The 21,688-nt window shown below is 41.2% G+C and overlaps 1 protein-coding gene across 1 annotated transcript in view; it reads right to left on the bottom strand.

Annotated features, from left to right (window-relative positions):
* Nucleotides 1-944: 944 nt before the first annotated feature.
* Nucleotides 945-21,688, bottom strand: part of SUCLG2 (succinate-CoA ligase GDP-forming subunit beta) — a 228,037-nt gene continuing 207,293 nt past the window's right edge. Inside the window, exons 10-11 of the mRNA XM_075005590.1 lie at nt 20,124-20,244; nt 945-2,155 (exon numbers count right to left, since the gene is read on the bottom strand). Of these exons, the coding sequence (XP_074861691.1) occupies nt 2,040-2,155; nt 20,124-20,244 (237 nt within the window). The 3' untranslated portion in view covers nt 945-2,039. The remainder of the gene's footprint in view (nt 2,156-20,123; nt 20,245-21,688) is intronic.

Raw genomic sequence — 21,688 nt, 5'->3', positions numbered from 1 at the left:
CTTTCGAAAAGGAGCCCCGTCAGGATGAGCTGTGCGGCGGCGAGGTGCGTCAATTTCGAAGTGCCGCAGCCACCCGCATACTAATGAAGCGCTGAATATGCATTTCAGCGCTTCATTAGTAAACTTCGAAATGGCCATCTGCATGGCCATTTTGAAGTTTGGGGCTAGTGTAGACGTAGCCCTTTTGAAAGAGCTTCTTTTGAAGGAAGAAAAGCAGTGCAGACATGGCTTTTTCAAAAATAAACCCTGTCTTAGAAAGAACCCTTCTTCCTAAACGTATTTACCATAGCACTTTGCTGACTGAGACACATTTTAGTTTTCCCATACTTAGAATATCATGTCATATTGAGGTGTTTGTATGGTGGCCACCTCCCTGCCCACTTCCTCCAGCTGCCCACTCTCCCCCACCCCCAATTTACACAAAATTTGATTTAAGTGGAGGTTGCCCAGAATGCAACCTCCACATAAATCAAGGGATTACTATATCTTTAATTGAATGAGTAATTTTCTCCTATGGACAGTAACTCATACCAGTATGTTTATCATTATTCTAATGAGCATAAATTTTTTCCTTGGGCAACAGGATAAGGGATGACAATTGAAGTAAGAATCAGAATCTAGCTATATTTGCCTAACTACATAGATTAATTTATAAATCATTTCAGAGTATAACTTTTAATGGAAATGTCAACACATTTTAAACTTTTTTTTTCAAATAAAGCACAGTGTTGATTGAAGCAGATCAAATAATTCAGAACGAATAATTTATTAAACAAATTTTACTTCTTCCCTCATTTACAAATTGGTCAGAAACAGAGCATGACATTTTCTCATTTGTACGTTATTCAAAATTATTCACAAATTTCAGCAGTTTGTGGCCTGTAATATGTTCTGCATTGTTAGTTACTCAAGCCACTTAGTATTTGCTTCTGTTCCCAGATGGATTATTTACATGTATCACTCAACAGCTTGAATTATAAGAAGTCAAATGCCCATGCACATCATCCAAACTAGGATTTTAGTGGATATTTCAGTACTGCAACTTAGAATTCGCTTGTCTTATGTATCTGCATTGTTAATGCTTAAACATTCAAATTCTCGTGAAAAGTGAATAAGGTTTTTGCAAACTGATTCCTAGCAAATAAAAATTCTTTTTTGTAAATAAAATGACTATTTTGAGAATTTTTTCTTATTACCCACATAGTGCTGCTATTGATTTATATGTTATGATAATTATTCATAATTCCAATACCCGCTATTACTTAAAGAGTTTATTCTGTAAAGTTGGTAGCCATCAGATTAACTTACTGTCACCGACAGATACTGAACAGCACTCTTATGCACAGAAGAACTGTATTCAATTTCCCCTCCAATGGCTATCACAATAAACTGACTACACTGTTACTGTAGAAGAATAGAAGGTCTGTGCAATACCAAAAGTAAGATATTCAGTTTTTCTTCCTAATGTGAGGTATACTTTTTACATTTGAATACAAAGACATTATTGTAAGGCATGGAGTGTGATACAAGCAAAAACCATCTAAGGAAGGAAACAAACCCTATATACCTGTGAAAAAATATATTTATTGGGAATGAACAGATATTTTTGTTACTGTAAAAATTTATCAAAGTACATCAATGATTCGGCTTTATTTTAGGACATGAAAAATGACCTGAAATATCCCCTCTCCGTTCTCCCCACCCAAAAGTGCAAACAGTATTTATTGGCTTGAAGAAGAACCCTACTGACAGCAGTCAGTAATTACCGACACTACCTTATTCACAAATTCATCCTTTCCATTATTTTGGGAAATAGGAACAGGAACTTTGTGGAATTAAATGGTAATTAACACTTCTTACTGCAGAAACTTGCTGATTGAGGATTTGCTGATTTTTGGGACCCTGCGGTTACATCAGATAGGTGAGGTCTGCAGTACTGATGACTGCTTTAAGGTGGCCTAATAAGTCTCACTGAATCAAAAATGTGAACGTCGCTGTTTTGAGGCACAGACATTCTGCAGGCAAATATCTTCAAGGAGTCATTTGTTTTCCACACTAGCCACCACTTTCCTCGCTGCATCCTCAAGGTCCTTTGCCGTGGTGATTGGTAACCCACTTTCACTCAGAATGCGCTGGGCTTCATGAACATTTGTTCCTAGTAAGGAAATTGAAAAGGTTAACTAAGGAATCAATATTGCAAGTGTTTCCTATTAACCCTTCATTAATCTGGTTTAAAGCATTACACCAGATTTCGTCTCAGTTTAAAGAGAGGAAAGTCAACCAAAGGTCTGAGCTGAGGAACTCCTGAAATCTAATTCCATCTCTTGACCGTGTTTCATTCCATTAATGTTTGTAAAACACAGAAAATTAGAAGCACTAGACACAAGTCAGCAGGGTTATTTAAAAAACAACTACCATTATTCACGAAAACTCTAAAAATCCACCTTTCTTGGCCCCAAAGGAGTCAAATTATTATTTTTAAGAAGCTTGAGGTTTCTTCGAAATCTTGAGAATTTTACTGTTTGGGAGTAGCTGATGTAGGTAACCCAGGTATCTAATCCGACCCTTAGCCCATAAAGTACTTCTGCACCTCTGCTTAAAATCCATGGGACAGTGCAGATGGAAGGGTATTCAGCTGTAAATTAGAGAATGAGCATAACATTATACTTTGTTCCCTGAAAGACACGAAATACTGCAATATTATTTGCAGGATTATACATCTATTCAGCCTATGTGCTCTGTAGACAAACACTTCAAATATACTCAACAGAGCACTTGCAGAGTCATGAAAAAAAGCTATAAATTAAGAGAGACATTTCGGGGAAATGCATATTTCACACTGTCAAACTCCTATGAAAGGCAAATGCATAGTTAAATGAGAAGAGATTAATGAAAAGAGATGACTGATTGTCATTGAAGCTCTTCGTTTATTAATGCAGCTCAGGGACAAGTCCTCTGAAATGTTCTGGCACAGTGATCGCATGTATTTAGTGTTTCCCCAGAAATCTCTTCCCTGGTTTGATGCAATACATTTGGAACCTCCCGGACACACCAAACTGAAAATGATGGAAGTTTTTATTTGCATTTTGTGATGTGTGAGACAAAGAGTTTAGAAAATTACTGGCAGACCTTCTTCCCCTTAACCCTTTCTGAGGATTTACTAAGCATATACGGCACATATAAAACATCCAAAGGGTGACAGACATGACACTTAAAAGTAGGCTGCCAGGTAACTGAACCACCAAAAGTGAGGCTTGTTAAGAATATGGCAAACTGTCACAATCCTCACTGTGTTCGGTAATGTTCCATTTATGCACAGGTTCATTCACTGATGGCAAACAGGCTGTTTTTTTAAATTAAGATGTTATCTATACGTAAAACAACACTGGTGTCAAAACACTGCATTATAGAAACACGTGCAACACACAGTGAATTTAATGAAAATAATATTCATATTCAAGCGCCTTATCTGGCTATGAACTCACTTTGTCTGGTAAAAATGTGCTGAGCACAATGGGACAAGTTCATCCCTGATTTCAGGTATGACAGATGCTCAGAGATGGGGGCCATAGAGTTCCCTAGACTTCTTGCAACGCATCTGAACATGAGCCTATCACTAGAGTTCCTGAGCTCTTGATGTCCTCTGTTGTTGCTATGAGTTCCAAAGTCTAGTCCTCCCACCATCACAAACTTCATGCATCTGTAACCACTGGCACACATCTTGGTCACTAAAAATACCAACACGGAATGCTTGCTGTCCTTTGGGGATTGAGGAATTCTCTCTTATAACACCCCTATCTTTTAGTTGTTGGAGGAACACTTGTCATTTAGTCATGTGAACTAAGCTTGCTAAATACCAAGGTAAAAGAACCACGTTAATGTTGCCAGTTGTAACATCCTAACATAATTACTTCACTGAAATGTACTAAGGAGTGACAACACTGACTTTAACCTTAAAGAGTCTACATTTTCACAGTTCTAGCAGCCAGTAAAATCTCTCCCTCTGACCTGTGGAAATGCCAATCAACAGCATTTACTGAACCATTAAAATAGGAAACAGCAAACACTTCAGGGTCACAGAACAATTTATGGAAGATGCCATGTGCCAATTCTTTGTTTAAAATGGAGCAATAAATTTCAATATTCCCCATAATTTATCCTACAACAAAGAAAAACCAGGGATGCATATGTAGCACCCTAATGGGCTGAGACTATTTCTTTAGCGTCACTCAGCTGGTTCATGTCCACAGAAGCATGGCTGTACCAATTTTATTGTATGGCAATGACATATGGGCACTGGGGAAGGCTGAAGAGAGGCAGACTGACATTTTTGACTCTCTCAGTCCTTGTTAGCTGCTTCATGTTAAGTAACAGGATGAGTGCAGAAATGGATATTTACAGGTGAACCATACAACTGCCTAAACCAGCACTGGTTCAGTGTAAGTGGCTTCTGTAGTACGGTCCTACTGTTAGAATGGGAGGCCAACAAATTATGAAGCATGTTTACCAAGGAATGCTGCTACACATGTGCGCACCAAAAGCTTTGGTGGTGAGATAAGATCGCCCACTGATGGACACAGGCTGAACATCCAGCCAAAAAGTCTCCAGGACCAAGCTAGAAGTCAGTCTAAGCAGCACTCAGTGCTAGAAAACATCTCTTTGGGATCTGCCTTGATGATAACAACTTAGATGTCCATTGCCATTATTATCAAGGCAAATCCCAAAAGATGGATACCTAAATCCATCCCATGAAATCCTTGTTCTCTAAACATCAATGGGAGAGTATTGCTAGTGCAAGCCAGGTGTTACATAATACAGAGTGCCTCACTTTTTAAGCACAGAAGATACCGTACTTTGCACTTAGCTATTACAGAGTTTGAAATAATCTATAGAGTTTTGACCAAAATATGCAATGAGTAAGAAATTTGGCACTTTCTAATGTTACTTTCAAACCTTGGGCTGTGGAGCATCTCTGGAGGAATGCGCCAAGGAGCCACATGGACTATGTCTACCAGGTTTGTTCTCTCCTCCTTCACCTCTGATATCTTTCCTGCCAGGTGGCTTTCCTAATCCCCTGTGAATACGTCTTCCTGCTATTCTCCTCAGTGGCTCCCTTTTACCCTGGAATCAAAGCCATACCCATTTTCCTCCTCATTCTTTTCCCAGAATCTAGTGAACTCATTTAAAGAGAAGTTTAACACTATCTGACTAAAGCTCCACCTGCTTCTGCCAGCTCACTGAACCCAAGCTGCCTGTCTCCGTCCACTTACCCTTCAAGACAAACTTCCTTAATGCTATTTCCTCTTAGCTCCTAACCCCACTCACCCTCCCCTTCTTATTTAACTTCCCTCTTTTCCCACACACGACTCTGCCCTCCAGCTCACAAGCACATGATGGTCTCCCCAAGACTCAAATCCTTCCCTTTCTAGCTACCAGCCGAAGCTACACAGGAAAAAAATTACCAAGAAGCACCCTGAAAGGCAAATTTTGCTGTGGCCATTTCATTATTTTCCTGACCCTGCAAACCTAACTCTCTTTTAAGACACTGTGACCCCCTGTTTTTGGCCCCCTCCCTTTTCATTATTCAAAAAGACAATCCCACAAAAGACAAGCACAATTCCCTCACCCCCACCACTAGAATGTAATGAATGCTTTTTCAATAGTCAACAATCAATGCTGTGTTAGCCCTTTAATCAATGTTAATCCTAAATGAAAGCACAAGGATGCTACTTCTTTTAAAGTCCATTTTGCACCATTCATGAATATGCCAGGAATTGCTGTAGAACACAAAGATAAACTAGAAACAGGCTGGGTCTGGAAGCAGGTAATTTCTCAAGAAACATGCTGATGTTTTTTGTTTTCAAAATTAACTTCCCCTAAATTTAGGCTGCACTAACTTCGTAGAATTCGAACTCCTTTTTGGATCTTTCTCCTTTCCTGATTTTATTCTTTTTAATTTCTGCTCCCCATTCTTTTGCTAGAACGGAGTTATACTCATGAAGGTGAATGAATTTTAAGACCTTTTCTTCAGTGAAGCTAAGTGACAACTCTGAAAATTGATGCATTAAGTACCAGACAAAGATCCCTGGTCAGGTTACCCTGACTACACTGATGCAATTCATGCTAGGGACTGCATCACTGATTGTCATTAACTGAACTGATCCGTTTTAAGAGCAGATTCTGTAACTGCCCCCATACCAAACTCCTCATTCAATTTGCCACATCAAAATGTATAATTACTTCATAATTCCTAGACCTACCAAAATGAATTTTAATTCCATTTGCCTTTATATTTTAATTAATTATTATCCCTTAATTATTAAGCATGCAGTAAAGATGTTACTGAGTAGTATGCACCTTTGTCTCCAGAATCAGCATTCCCAGTAAGCTGGGTGCTTGTGCAGCTGCTCAGGAGAAATTCATATGCCCCCGAGCCTATAAACAAAGCACCCATGGCTAGGTCTTTTGTTTCTATTGTTGGTGCACATTCGCACTTGCCTCAGGGCACATAAAAATGTATTCTGCACATGGACTGAAAAAATCTGCACATGGGTGGAAAACAGAGGGAACATTATCCAGATTGCTCATGATTGTAAAGTTTAATTTTACTTAATGGAACTACTGATGGTGGGTTTCTTTTTTTTTTGTTTTTTTGTTTTTTTTTAATAATTATACAGGTTGAAGCTCTCTCATCTGGCACCCTCGGAACCTGACTGTTGCTGGACGAGAGAATTTGCCAGACCACAGGAGGTCAATATTGTCTAGCACATTACCAACACTTCCACTGGTTACTGGGCTCTTAGAAGACATTTAGGGGTAAATTATAGCTAAATAACAGCACGGAACACTGAGAGCCAGGACTGGTGGCTGGAAACAAACTGTATGGGACCGTGGGAAACTTGGCCACACCCATAAGTGGTGGGGCTCAGAGGTCACCACATGGCATAAGAAGCTGCTGGCGGGGCTCACAGGTTGCCGCGCAGCATGGGGAGCTGCTGGCGGGGCTCAGAGGTCACCACGCAGCATGGGGAGCTGCTGGCGGGGCTCAGAGGTCGCCGCGCGGCATGGGGAGCCCCTGACTGCTGCCATGCAGCCAACCCCCTGCTTGGACATCAGGGACCCTTCAGTGCCCCAACTGACACTGGGAGGAGCAGCCACAGAACAGTGGGATTCACCTGGCAGGTGTGAGTGGAGAGCTACCAATAAACACACTCAGCCCGGGGAGGCTTGTACGGCACTCCGGGACTGTTGTAGGGGGAGGGTGGGAAGCCGCATCATGGCTCAGGGATTTCTGGCATTATGCTGGTTATCTGAGAGTTCTGGCTGATCAAATACTGAATGAACAAGAGTTTACTGTAACATCAGAAATCTATGACAGAAGGAAGCTCTTCCTGGTTTGTAATGTTTAGAAAAGTCCTATAGAATTTCATGGGAAGTTATAACCTTGATATAACAAGAAGTCCTGTGGCACCTTATAGACTGACAGATACTTTGGAGAGTGAACTTTCATGGGCACAGACCCGCTTCGTCAGATGCTTGACTCTATAAGGTGCCACAGGACTTCTTGTTGTTTTTCAAGATACAGACTAACTCGGCTACCTCTCTGAACCTTGACATAGGATTTTTCCTCCAACCATCCTGTAGTCTAAAAAAGCCTACAGAAAAGGCATCCTTCTCTATAAAACTCTTTAGATTGCTAGAATAACTCTTATGGACTTCCATTTAATTTTTAAGGAAACCTGCAGGATTCATCTGGCATGCAGATACATGAGTTTTAACTTTGATTAGATTGCTATAAGCTTCCACAGGATTTCTCCCTAAAAGGAGGGGGAAGGAAAGAAGGAGAGAGAGACTGACTTTGCTGGCTATTTTCCTATGAAGCAAAAATATTATGCTCTTGGTAGTATCCAAGTATTTAAAACTGACGTGCTCTTAAAGAAGTTGCCTAAGGTAATCTACTGACAGATCAGATTGGGTGCTGTACATTAGATACATGCTGCACCACGCTGATTACTCTAGAAAGGGCGGCCTGTGGGCCAGAATCCGGCCCATGGAGCCTTTTTATCTGGCCTGTGGCAGCAGCAGCTTCCACATGGACAGCTGCCACATCAGAGCTGGCTTCCATGGAGCCAGCTGCCACAGAGCCCTGGTAGCTAGGGAGCAAAGCCACCGCCGGCCCTGGGGGGCAGAGCCCCGGATGGGGCGCGGGGCTAGCAGCAGAGCAGTTTAGGGCTGCAAAGGGGGTTAAGCCTGGGGGTGGGCAGGGGACAGTCTGGGGCTGCGGGGGCGGGGGGAGGGCGTTAAGCCAGGAGTGGGTGGTTTGGGGCTATTTTGTATTCACCACCCAGAACATCTAAAAAATTGCTGTGTGGCCCCCAATGAAAAAAGGTTGGGCCGCACCTGTTTTAGACACTACTTGAGAAATGTGTTAACAAAATTCATACATGATGAGCTTAAAAAAAGGTTTTATGCAAAAGGATGGAAATAGGAAGTTGGAAAAGTGAACAATCTGTCTTGCAATCACAAGACCATGTGATTTTGGTACAGTGGAAATACAAAAATAGTCTTTTAAGCAGGCCAAACAAATCAAGATACTTTCAACAAGTATGCAGTAAATAACTGACATTTTCTGCTTCTGGAAATTCAGTTTGTTTTTATTATGTAAGTAGTGAAAGACATTTTAGGCAGATGGATAAAACAGAGATGCTAAATGATGCCTCTAACAGTCTGAAAACACTGGAGATTGATTTAAAAAACTAAATAATCTGAAAGCATTAAAACAGCCTTAATTAAAGTAAAATGCCTTTCGTAGCAGTGGAAGCTAAAGTTTAAAAAAAGGAATCTCACAGAACTAGTCTAACATTAACCTCCTGCCACTGGATGGTGTTAGAGAACTGTAAACAGAATTCCAAAGGTAGGCTATCAAAGTAATCTGCCCTTCACTTATGCTATAATCAGCCCTCTAACCAGTGAAAATGCACAGTAGAAGAAGCTGCTTTTTACGTAACTACTTTTACAAGAATGCTGTTATCGACAGGGAAACTGAAACCCTTTTTTCTCTCTCTCAAGTTAATATCCATGCAATGTGGATGTTTACTAGCATATTTTTGCACCCAACTTTATTTCAAATATGCTTTTGAATCCTAGGTCCAGAAGGGTTATAGTGTTTGCTGTGTGTCATGTCTCAGATTCACATTGCTGGGTTGTTACCCCTAAACCAGCAATTTATTATATAAATATTTATTTTAAATATTGCTTTCTTAAAAAGTGACCTATACTTACCATATTTAAACATTTTTTACTGCTACAGGTTTAACAACACGTGCACTACCATTGTGAACACTGAATTTCAGGAACAAGTTCAAAATTTCTGCAGTGACATTCAAACCTTTAACATGAAATAAAACATCAGGGTAGAAAAAGTGTTTGCATCTGGGAGCATGCATGAAAGCAAAAGAAATAACTTTCAAAAAAGAACAGTGTTCCTAGTGGACATGGTGAGACATTTCATCACTCACAGTTTGGCTTCTAAGGCTTTAGTGATACCACATTGTGACCTGGTGTTACTGCATACTGATGTTTCAACACAGTAAGGTGTTATAAATCATGGACATTTCATCTCCTTTGATAAATGTGCAGTTTAGGGTTAGAAACGTACAAAGCTGATGTTCTGGATGAGTTGTGCTTAGAGTGGAATACAGAGCCTTTCACTTAGTCACCCATGAATTTGGGGATAAAAGTTGAAAGTTGTTGCCAACTGAAGACTGGTGACTTATGAAACTGACAGCCTTCCGCTACATAGTCAAGAAGGCTATAGCTACACTGTAGCCGTGCTCAAATTAACTTACGCAGTTTGTGCAATGCAAGTTTCATAAGGTATTTCGAGTTACCTTACTTCAAACTTGGTGCCAAAGTTGGAAATAAGGGGTTATTTCAAGTTTTCTGCTACCCTTCACAATGAGGAGTGATGGAAACGGAACACCATGCTCGGAATAGTGGCACTATTTCAAATGCAGTGTGTGGCCCCAGACTTGCTATTTCGGGATACATTTGTAACCCGAAACAGGAACAACAGTCTAGACCTAGCCAAAGAGATTATCTTCCCGGACTTCACTGCAGAAATCCTTTAAAATCTTACACATTCCTTTCTCCATTTTCTATCCTGTATTTTCAGCACAGCATTTTTCATGTTGAATTTTCAAACTTGGGATGACAGAGCGGGGTTAACATTAGTCAAAACAGTCCCAAATTTTCAAATATGTGTACACAATATCATATGATCTCTCTCATTGATCACAACAATTATAGTTGCTTGAGTTTTTGGTAGATTTAAATATGAGAATTGCATTTGTGCTCACAAACTGGACAACAAATAGCATTCAAACATGCAAAATGGGGAAATAAATAACTGCTGTACCTGTGCGTGAAAAATAGTTTCCACACACAGCTCCGAAATTCTGAGCACGCAAAATTTCAGATCTCAAACTCAGAGCCAAAAGCTTGGACTGGCAATTTTGGAAATGGAAATTTACAAGCCAGTTTTGAATGTATGGGTCTGTCTTCTACCATGGACCATGTACAGTCAGAGTCCATTCCCATTTACTCCTGTCCCTACAGATGTACTGGAAACAAGTTCACTTTTCTGATGGAAGAGAGAACGTCACAGATTCCCACCCAAAAAAGCAGAAGAATATTTCATTTTACAGTGACAAAATTAATCCCTTCACTCCTCCCTACCCTCCATTTTTATTTTATTTCTGAGCACATCAATAAGCTGAATTTTGGCATTAGCCCAATACTGTGTAGAACCCAGCTGAAACAGAATGTTATATTAAATGAGAAAAAAAAATCCTGTAAAACTGATGCAAGTTCCCAGTAGAAACAATGTCTCGTATCTATAAAAATGAAACCACAGAATATGTGTTTTTTCTAGTCACCCATGAGCCTTTTAAACAAAAATAATCCTGCGTCTCAGCTGGTGAATTCTCTTCCGATAAGGCAAGTAAATACATGTAATTATAAAGTTACCATTTTCAAAGAGGAAAGTAATCCTTTCTTTATCCACTGCTAAAACAGCCTGCAATTATTATACAGCTGAGAACAAAGATTTGTCCACAAAATCCAGCTAAATCAAGACAGATTTGACTGATTAAAACTCTACTCATCAAGACATTTGTAATACATTGCAAGTGGGCAAAAAGTCTTTAAAGTGCAGTCCACAAATCTGTTAGATGTATGGGAATAATCAAGAATCTTCAGTTGGGAAAATGTACAAAATGGAAATACAAGAATGTGCACATGCCTCTCTTTCATCGTATGAAAGAGTATCAGTTTTGTTTTAACATGTTGTAGAGGGGCCCTTATTGCTTTCACTGCATTGATTATTAATTCAGAATCAGATTCCCTTCATACAAACCGATGGGTGCTTAAAGATGAGCAACGCAGATGATTACAGGGTGGAAGGGATTGACTTTTGAAAGACAGATTAAAAGAATTGCTTATGAATTGCTTGGCTGAATGATTAAGCAGCAGGGGAGGGAATAGTCACATAAGAACAGTCTATAATGAAAATCCATGAAGGCTGTAAACACTATAGAAGTCTGGCTTAGTGGATTGCAAGAGGTAAACTGCTGACTGATAAAAACAATTAAAGCAAACTTAGGACCAACAGTGATAGCTGCAGTTTTACAGTGAGGTAGTCTCCACTATAAAATCTCTTAAGACATTTAAACGAGCCTGGGTAAAGCACTAAGGCAGAGCCTAGGAAACAATACTCCACTGGAAAGGGATGTTGGCCTTACTGATTTTTTTTTCCATCTCTCACCATGGAGATCCAGCATTGACCCCAACAAACTGAGTAACGCACACAACTCTTCAGAGAAAAAGGTTCTAGAGACAATGGGCCATTGCGCCCTTGCACCAGTTGACAAAAAACAAGCTCGTGTGGTGATATGGGGGCAGAAATCTGTCAGGGTAGGGCCAACATAGACAACCCTGTACTGCCCCTGCGCAATCGTGAGTTACAGCATTCAGTGCGACAGAGATTCTGGGCTGCTACAGCATAGGCCACAGATTGCTCTAACTTTTACCACGGGCTGGTGTTGCTTTGGCAGCCTTCCAGAACTTGAGCAGGGCAAAGATGGAGATGACATGGCTCAAGGTTCAGAGATACAGGACTATGGAATGGGCAAATTTCAAGCAGACAGAAACATCCCACGCAGGCAGGGGGCTGCAGAAAGGGGAATTTAAGAGGGAGAGCGAGTGATCCTGCTGCTGAAGCAGCTACCAAGTAAGAGCCTTCTGGCTTTTTGAGCTCATTTTGTGCCTTAGCCTTTCTAATCTTGCTCCTGCATTCTTGTGTTGTTTGCCTGTATTCATCCTTTGTAATTTGTCCTTGCAATCCAACAACTTACTGGATAGTCTGTGCCCCGCTCTATTAGTTTCCCAACATATATCTGGATAGTTGAAGTCCCCCATCACCACCAAATCCTGGGCCCTGCATGACTTTGTTAATTGTTTAAAAAAAGCCTCATCCACCTCTTCCACCTGGGTAGGAGGCCTGTAGTAGACTCCTGGCAGCACATCACACTTGTTTTTTACCCCTTAGTCTAATCCAGAGACTGTCAACACGTCCATCTCCTTCGTCCATCTCCACCTCAGTCCAAGTCTGTACGTTTTTAATATATAAGGCAACACCTCCCCCCTTCCTTCCCTGTCTATCCTTCCTAAGTAGGCTGTACCCTTCAATACAAACATACCAATCATATGTATTACCTCACCAAGTTTCCGTGATGCCAACGATGTCATAGTTGTATTTATTTATTAGCACTTCCAGTTCTTCCTGCTTATTACCCATACTAAGAGGGGTAAAAAACAAGTGTGACGTGCTGTCAGGAGTTGTTGGATTGCATTGGAAACAATTTTTTATTCCAAAAGGTTGAAAAAGCTACCGGGGGGGAAGCTGTTCTAGATTTGAGTTTAACAAATAAGGAGGAATTGGTAGAGAACTTGAAAGTGGAAGGCAGCTTGGGTGAAAGTGATCATGAAATCATAGAGTTCACAATTCTAAGGAAGGGTAGAAGGGAAAACAGCAAAATAGAGATAATAGATTTCAGGAGGGCAGATTTTGGTAAACTCAGAGAGCTGGTAGATAAGGTCCCATGGGAAGTAAAACTAAGGGGAAAAACAGCTGAGGAGAGTTGGCAGTTTTTCAAAGGGACATTATTAAGGGCCCAAAAGCAAGCTATCTGGCTGCGTAGGAAAGATAGAAAATAAGGCAAAAGACTGCCTTGGCTTAACCAGGAGATCTTGCATGATCTCAAAATAAAAAAGGAATCGTATAAGAAATGGAAACTAGGACAAATTACAAAGGACGAATATAGGCAAACAACACAAGAATGCAAGAGCAAGATTAGAAAAGCTACGGCACAAAATGAGCTCAAACTAGTTACAGGCATAAAGGGAAACAAGAAGGCTTTTTATAAATACATTAGAAACAAGAGGAAGACCAGGGACAGGGTAGGGCGATTGCTCAGTGAGGAGGGAGAAACAGTAAGAGGGAACTTGGAAATGGCAGAGATGCTTAATGACTTCTTTGTTTCGGTCTTCACTGAGAAGTCTGATGAAGGAATGCCTAACATAGTGAATGCTAGTGGGGAAGGGGTAGGGTTAGAAGTTGAAATAAAAAGAAGAACAAGTTAAAAATCACTTAGAAAAATTAAATATCTGCAAGTCACCAGGGCCTGATGAAATGCATCCTAGAATACTCAAGAAGCTGATGGAGGAGGTATCTGAGCCATTAGCTATCATCTTTGGAAAATCATGGGAGACGGGAGAGATTCCAGAAGACTGGAAAAAGGCAAATATAGTGCCCACATGATAGTGGTTTTCAGGTATCTAAAAGGGTGTCATTAGGAGGAGGGAGAAAACTTGTTCTTTTCGGCCTCTGAGGATAGAACAAGAGGCAATGGACTTAAACTGCTGCAAGGGAGGTTTAGGTTGTACATTAGGAAAAAGTTCCTAACTGTCAGGGTGGTCAAACAGTGGAATAAATTGCCAAGGGAGGTTGTGGAATCTCCATCGCTGGAGATATTTAAGAACAGGTTAGACAGATGCCTATCAGGGATGGTTTAGACAGTACTTGGTCCTGCCATGAGGGCAGGGGGCTGGACTCGATGGTCTCTCAAGATCCCTTCCAGTCCTAGTATTCTATGATTCTATGACTGACAGTAGTTTAAGATGAGCTATAAACACTGCAGCCTGGTCTTCCCTGTGTCCTGAGCCCTGGAATTAGGGCAAGGTAAGCAAGGAACTGCCTTGGGCCTCACGTCTTCAGGGACTTGCACACCAATTGGCCTTAGCATTTACCACCCAGGACCTGCTGTTAGCATGTCACCTTGGGCCCCGCTGCGCCAGCTGTGTCTCTTCTAGATGGTGTAAACAATGGTGGTAATCACCAGTCTACAACTTCAGCTGTGAATTACTTGCTTCCAAACATGATCGCTTTTCAGGTTTTAAACCAATGCACTAATGGTTATTAAACAAGGAAACTATGGCTGCTCTGAGCAAAAAACCAAACACAAGTCGCATAACATTAATCAAATATTGAGGCTTTACATATAAAATAAATCATGTCTCTTTGTTACCTCCTTTGCTCTCTGAGTTACCCCCTGAAAATTATGCTGTTAGTTTGCCTTTCTTCAGCAACTAGAGAGTGCGTCATTAGTCAGTGAAATGCCTGGCAACTTATTTCTATGTCTCACTTCAGAGATGTTTAAAGTTCTCCTGGTCTGGCAGAGCAGCAGGCCTCCACTGTGGTCATGCTGCTCAGCAGGGCTGCCAGCCACTGCAGACCTTGGAGCAAGGTGGGGGCTGTCTCTGGGCGCTGGAAGGGGTGGGGCCAAGGGCAGTCAGCGGTGCTGCTCCCACCCTCTCCACACAGCACAGTGGTGGGGAAGCACTTCTGGCACTTCAACAGGACCTGGAGCACCAGCTGTGGCCAAAGTAGCAATGGCAGCTGGAGTTCTAGGCCCTTTTGACACGCTGGGCACCAAGGCAATACCCACCTTTGCTCTCCTGTCGGTGGGCTTGATGCTCCTCAATGCACTTCTCAGATATCAGAGTGATAACTGTGATACAAGAATGTATATAGAACAGAAACGCATGTTGCAAACTTTGGCCTTCCAACAAACCCACTAGAACCAGGAGCCCTCATCTACTAACATTTTGCCACCAGCCCTTCAAACCTGGGCAGTCAGCAGAAAAGCACCCTGGTTGACTCCATCGACCTCAGCAGCAAACAGGGAGAGAGGTGGCCTCCTAGTCTGTATGAAGCATGAAAACAGAACTCTCCACCCCAACATAATGAATAGAATAAAACATACCTCATTGCAAATATCCTACTGATCGCTAGACACTGGAGCCTCCTTAATCTGGGTGTCTGTGATCCACGAGTACACATGGTTTGGAACCCCCCGGGGCTGGAGCACCAGCACCAGCTCCTCGCTCTGTGCGTGCGTGGGCCAAATCCAGGCAACCTGAGGGCCTGCAGGCTCTGCCTGGTAGCAGGAGGAGGAAGTGGCACTGTACGCTGGGGGAATGGCAGCGCAGTGAAGCATTTGACTGGTGGTTCCCTGCTCACAGCCAATAGGAACAGCAGGGGGTGCAGAACCACATGTACCCCTGGCAGCAGGATGCCAAAAAAGTGTCTTGCACTCCCCTCACGCACCTTCTGTCTTAGACGGCCCCTTCCTCAAGCATGCTCTGGCACCCCACCTCCCAAACCCCACACCCTCCCCAACCCCAGCATGCTCCTGCATTCTCCCTCCCAATGACAATTTATGTACCGTGCCGTTAATGGTTTACCTTCTGATGTTATACACGGATGATGCTCTATAATGGTTTGTACATACAAAAGCCTTAGTAATGGACTCTGTTTACCCTTCATTGCGGCAAACCCCCATGGTCCAGAAAAGTCCATAATCTAGCATAGCCTATTTTCCAAGAGGTTCAGATGTAATGCCGTACGTAAGTGTATTTGTAGCACAGTTAAACGATTGAATATGACTATGCCCTTGTAACTCAGACTGGTATCCAATGTGAATCAGTTTGCACACTAAATTTGTGAATTACCAAAATCATTAATATTCTGACAGGCAAACTATTCATGTTCTTTGATCTATCAGAGACAGACCTATAGGGAGAAATACATAGTAGGATGCTCAGAGGACTGATCTTGCCTTTCATGTTTTTATGTTAAGGTATATTAATGTACCTGCTGACAAAATAACCCGCTATAGCACGAATATTGATTTTGCTGCGGAAAATACCTTTTAAAACACCAGTTATGAACTCTTTCCAAATGTGCTCAAAGATTAATATTAATGTGAGGGGCCACAGGTTTTGAACCTTGGTCCCCAAGGCTCTTCAGAACTCCTAAGTGACCTCTTAACTGCTGTCAAACTAAGAGCTGAACTCTGATAGTATCAGAGGACCCCAGCCCTGGACTCCAGTTGCAGAATGCTGGCCATCCTGACTGGTTCATAGCTCCTACAGAAACCCAGGACAGGAACAGGAAATTGTTCATTCAGTTGGATTTTCCCTGCTTTGGACTGCTTCTCCTGCTTCCTACTTCTACTGCTGACCTCTCGGCACCTTAACCCTGCCTGACATCGAGACACCTGATCTCTGTTTGAACGATGGCTTCTTCTCCAACCACTAGGTCAGACCGCCCACATCCCAGTCATGACAGTTATGCTGATTTCAACAGATTTCAGGAAACAAGAACATTTTTTTCCCCTTATTGCCACCCCTACCCCCAAATCTTTCTTCCTCTGCTCTTTCAGGAGACATTTCACAAACTGATGGAAAGCATTAAGGAACCTTTTTTTTTTTATACATACAATATAACACAAATATATTAAAACAAGCAACTGCTGAGCCTCTTCACTTTTTTTAAAGCTTCACTAACTTTAACGCCAGGAGGGACCATTACGATCATCTGGTCTGAGCTCTTGCATAGTGCATGCCACAGAACTTCCCCCAGTGATACCTGCTTCAAACTTGTAATTGCTGGATGAGGTAGGGCAGAGATTGAGAACTCAAAATTAAGAAGCTTGTCTGGAATTCATTCAAGGTCCCATCCCCTAAGTTGCTATGCTTTAAAAACTGAGCTGGAGATCTGGATAAGAGAAGGGCATTGAGGTAAAATAATGCTGTACCTCTTTTCTATTGGTTTTTCATTTTTCTTTTGCTTATGGTCTTATAATTGGTCTCTGTCTGGCCACATGCATATGGCTTTAACTGCTCCCAGTAAGAAGCATTTGGAAAGGGAAAAAAAAAACCCATGCAGCAAACGTGCCTTTCTGTGAAAGCATTTTCTGATTGTGTTGGAAATACGACGAGGATAGCTTTTCCTCATTGTATTCCAGCCCTTTCATCTGCATCTGGGACCAGGAACTATGGAAACACATGAGTAGAGTTCACTGACTGTACTTGAAATTCATACAAAAGATCACAAAACCTCTAGTTGCTTTTCCAGATAGTAAAAGTCTGACCAGACTAACAGAAATGAACACAAACAAAACCAAGAAGGGAAAAAAAGCAACACTTTAATTCCAGATCCTGATTCTAATTTCTGGAAAAAGGAACTGCTTTGTTTTGTTTAATAGACTTGGGTGATTTTGGACAAATGGGAGGAATGAAACCCAAAGCTCAGGACTTCTCCCAGAGAATTATCAGCAAGAAACTCTCTCTTCTAAATCAAGGGGTTTTTAGCTTGTCTGCCTTTGGTTTAGTGAAAATGCAAATGTTGCAGTCTTTATTCAGGCAAATCTCCTACTCAAGTTCTGCATGAATGAGGACTGAATACAGAGGGATATAACCCGAAATCTGGTTTCAGATACAGTTACATGGGCAAAGAGTTGGGTAATTCTTACTGCTGTTGCAGTACAGAATCATAGAACACTACAACTGGAAGGGACCTCAGGAGGTCACTGAGTCTTGTTCCCTGCCCTCTTGAGAGGGCCAAACACCATCTAGATCATCCCTGACAGGTATCTGTCTAACCTGCTCATAAATATCTCCAGCCATGGAGATTCCACAACCTCCCTAAGTAACTTACTCCAGTATTTAACCACCCTGCCAGTCAGGAAGTTTTTTCTAATGTCCAACCTAAATCTTCCCTTGCAGTTTAAGCACATTGCTCCTTGTCCTATCCTCAGAGGCCAAGGAAAACAAATTTTCTCCCTCCTCCTTGCAACCCTCTTTGAAGTACTTGAAAACCGCTACCATGTCCTCCCTAAGTCTTCTCTTTTCTAAACTAAACAAGCCCAATTCTTTCTGTCTTCCCTCATAGCTCATGTTCTCTAGACCTTTAATCACTCTGGTTGCTCTTCTCTGGACCTCTTCCAATTTCTCCATACCTTTCTTGACATGTGCTGCCCAGAACTGGATACAATACTCCAGCTGAGGCCTAATGAGCACTGAGTAGAGCAGAAGAATGACTTCCCATGTCTTGCTCACAACACTCCTGTTAATACATCCCAGAATCATGTTTGTTTTTTGGCAATATCATCACACGGTTAACTCATATTTAGCTTATTGTCCACTCTGACTCTGAACTACCTTTCCACAGTACTTCTTCCTACACAGTCACTTCCCATTCTATATGTATGAAGCTCATTGCTTCTTCCTTAGTGGAGTACTTTGCATTTGTCCTTATTAAACTTCATCCTGTTTACCTCAGGCCATTTCTCTAGTTTGTCCAGATCATTCTGAAGTATGAGCCTATCCTTCAAAGCAGTTGTAACCCCTCCCAGTTTGGTATCATCTGCAAACTTAATAAGTATACTCTCTATGCCAATATCTAAATGGTTGATGAAGATATTGAATAGAACTGTTCCCAGAACAGATCCCTGTGGAACCTCACTTGTTATGCCCTTCCAGCGTGACTGTGAACCATTAATAACTACTCTCTGAGAATGGTTATCCAGCCAGTTATGCACCCACTTTATAGTGGCCCCCATCTAAGTTGTATTTGCTTAGTTGATTGATAGGAAGATCATGAGAGACCATGTCAAATGCCTTGCTAAAGTCTAGATATCTCACATCCACTGCCGCTCCCTTATTCACAAGACTTGTTATCTTGTCAAAAAAATGCTACCAGATTGGCCTGGCATGATTTGTTCTTTACAAATCCATGCTGGCTGATACCTATCACCTTATTTTCATCCAGATGTTTGCAGATGAATTCCTTAATTATTTGCTCCATTATCTTTCCCAGCACAGAAGTTAAACTGACCGGTCTGTAGTTTCTTGGATTGTTCTTTTTCCCCTGTTTATAGATGGGCACTACGTTTGTCCTTTTTCAGTTTTCTGGAATCTCTCCCAATTTCCAGGACTTTTCAAAGATCATAGCTAAGGGCTCAGAAACCTCGTCTATCAGCTCCTTAGGTATTCTAGGGTGCATTTCATCAGGCCTTGGTGACTTGAAAACATCTAATTTTTCTAAGTCATTTTTAACTTGTTCTTTATGTATTTTATCCTCTAAACCTACCCCCTTCCCACTAGCATATATTATGTTAGGCATTTCTGCATCTGCCTTTTTGGTGAAGACTGAAACAAAGAAGTCATCAAGCTCCTCTGCAATTTCCAAGTTTCCTGATATTGCTTCTCCCTCTTCACTGAGTAGTGGGCCTACCCTGTCCTTGGTCTTCCTCTTGATTCTAATATATTTATAGAATGACTCCTTGTTACCCTTTATGTCTCTAGCTAATTTGAGCTCATTCTCTGCTTTGGCCTTCCTAATCTTGCCCAGGCATACACACATTGTTTGCTTATATCTATATCTTTTGTAATGTCTTGTACTTTCCACTTTTTATATAACTCCTTTTTGATTTTGAGATCATGCAAGATCTCCTGACTAAGCCCAGGAGGTCTTTTACCATACTTTCTAGCTTTCCTATGCAGCAGCACAGTTTGCTTTTGGGCCCTTAATAACGGCTCTTATGCATGTCCCTCCAAATGTAGCTTTACACAGGCTTGGAGAAGAGTATGCTGAAGTGGAAGAGGGTGTAACTGAGAGCAGCTGAGAGCTGTCATTAACCCCAAACCTCATCACTCACCTTCTAGTCGGACTACCAGGGGTACCTTCAATTCCAGTTCTCGGCAGGCTTTGGTAATACCATTTGCTATAATGGCACAGTTCACAATCCCACCAAAAATATTGACCAATATTGCTTCAACCTGAAAGAAAGAAAGAGTGTCACCTTTTTAGGCATTACTTTCTAAGCAAGGTAGAAAGTACAACCCAGGGGACAAATTCTCTCCTTTTACACAGGGGTCAACGACTACTGAAATAAAAAAATGGCTCCTGTGTAATTCAAGAGGAGAACTTGCTGCTGGGCCAAAAAAAGAGAGCGTACTGTCTATAATGAGCATATTGGTGGTCTCAGTTTAAATGGTCAGTGAGTAGGCATTCACACACCCAAAAACAACAGTTTGGAGACTGGACTCCTGGAGGTAGCTACTGGAAAAAGTTTAGGCACAGTGGCCAAGTAGTGTTCTTACCTTTGCCTTTGCTATAACCTTTATTGGGCACAGACAGATTCATTCCTGGAATAAGTGGGCACGGTTATACTGTTTGCTGTTCCCACAACTCTAACAGAAGAAATCCACTCCCATAGTGGGGCATGCAACCAGCCTTACGCTGGCCTTCTGCACAGAGGATGAATTTCAGGCCCTTGCAAAAAGCAGTGCAACGGTACCTTTAAACCACTTTAAATGTGAAGACCATTTTAAATATTTATTTTAAACCTAAGTAAAAAAAACCCAACAATAAATTAAATTTAAGCTTTATGTGCAAACAAGCCTAAGATGAATATCCTCTGTGTTAGATATTGTGCAGCCAGTAAGGAAGCAACGTAAGATTATTTTCTGCTTACCACAAAACGCAAAAACCTATTAATACACTGTGTGAAAGAGAAAGACCATGCAGGTTTATATTTGTGTAAAAAAAAAATAAGGAAAGTTTTAAATTCTGTAGCAGGTACTTGTACTTTTCTTAATGAAATCTAGCATGTGAATACTCAGTGAAGAGTTTGCATGTATTCTATGTTAAAAGTAGCACACATAAAAAGGAAATATACTCATCTTGACTTGATAAATATGAGTAAGAAAAAACGAAGAGAATTCATTACAACAGATTAATTGGTAACGCCCACAGAAAATGGCTGTTCATCAGCTTTGAGGAAGTGAAATTCCTATATACAATTCTCAATTAAGTTACATGCAAGACATTTGTGGATGCTCTTTATGCCCCCTTTTAAACTCATGCCATTCAGAGACAGCAAGAAACAAAAGGTGCAATGTGTATTTTAAACCAAACATTGTAACATACACCAGGAAAAATACCATTAAAATAAGACTCACCCAACTTGATGTTTACAATGGATATATTAAAATGCATCAAGATTATCATTCCAAGTGGTATAACTCTGTAAAACATTTCACTATCTTAGTAAGTTTCTAAAAATAATCATTAAGTAATAGGAGTATCCTTCTAGTCAATGCACAGCAATGTGTATCAGTCACAACAGGTTACCCAGAGATTGTCACCTCTTCAAAACCTAGCTGCCATACATGGTTCATTTGGATCCTAGGCTTCTGTAGATGGCAGAGATGGGGTGAA

This window comes from Carettochelys insculpta, chromosome 11 (genome assembly GCF_033958435.1).
Source record: "Carettochelys insculpta isolate YL-2023 chromosome 11, ASM3395843v1, whole genome shotgun sequence".
Taxonomy (NCBI): domain Eukaryota; kingdom Metazoa; phylum Chordata; order Testudines; family Carettochelyidae; genus Carettochelys; species Carettochelys insculpta.
This window is presented reverse-complemented; position numbering and strand designations above follow the sequence as displayed.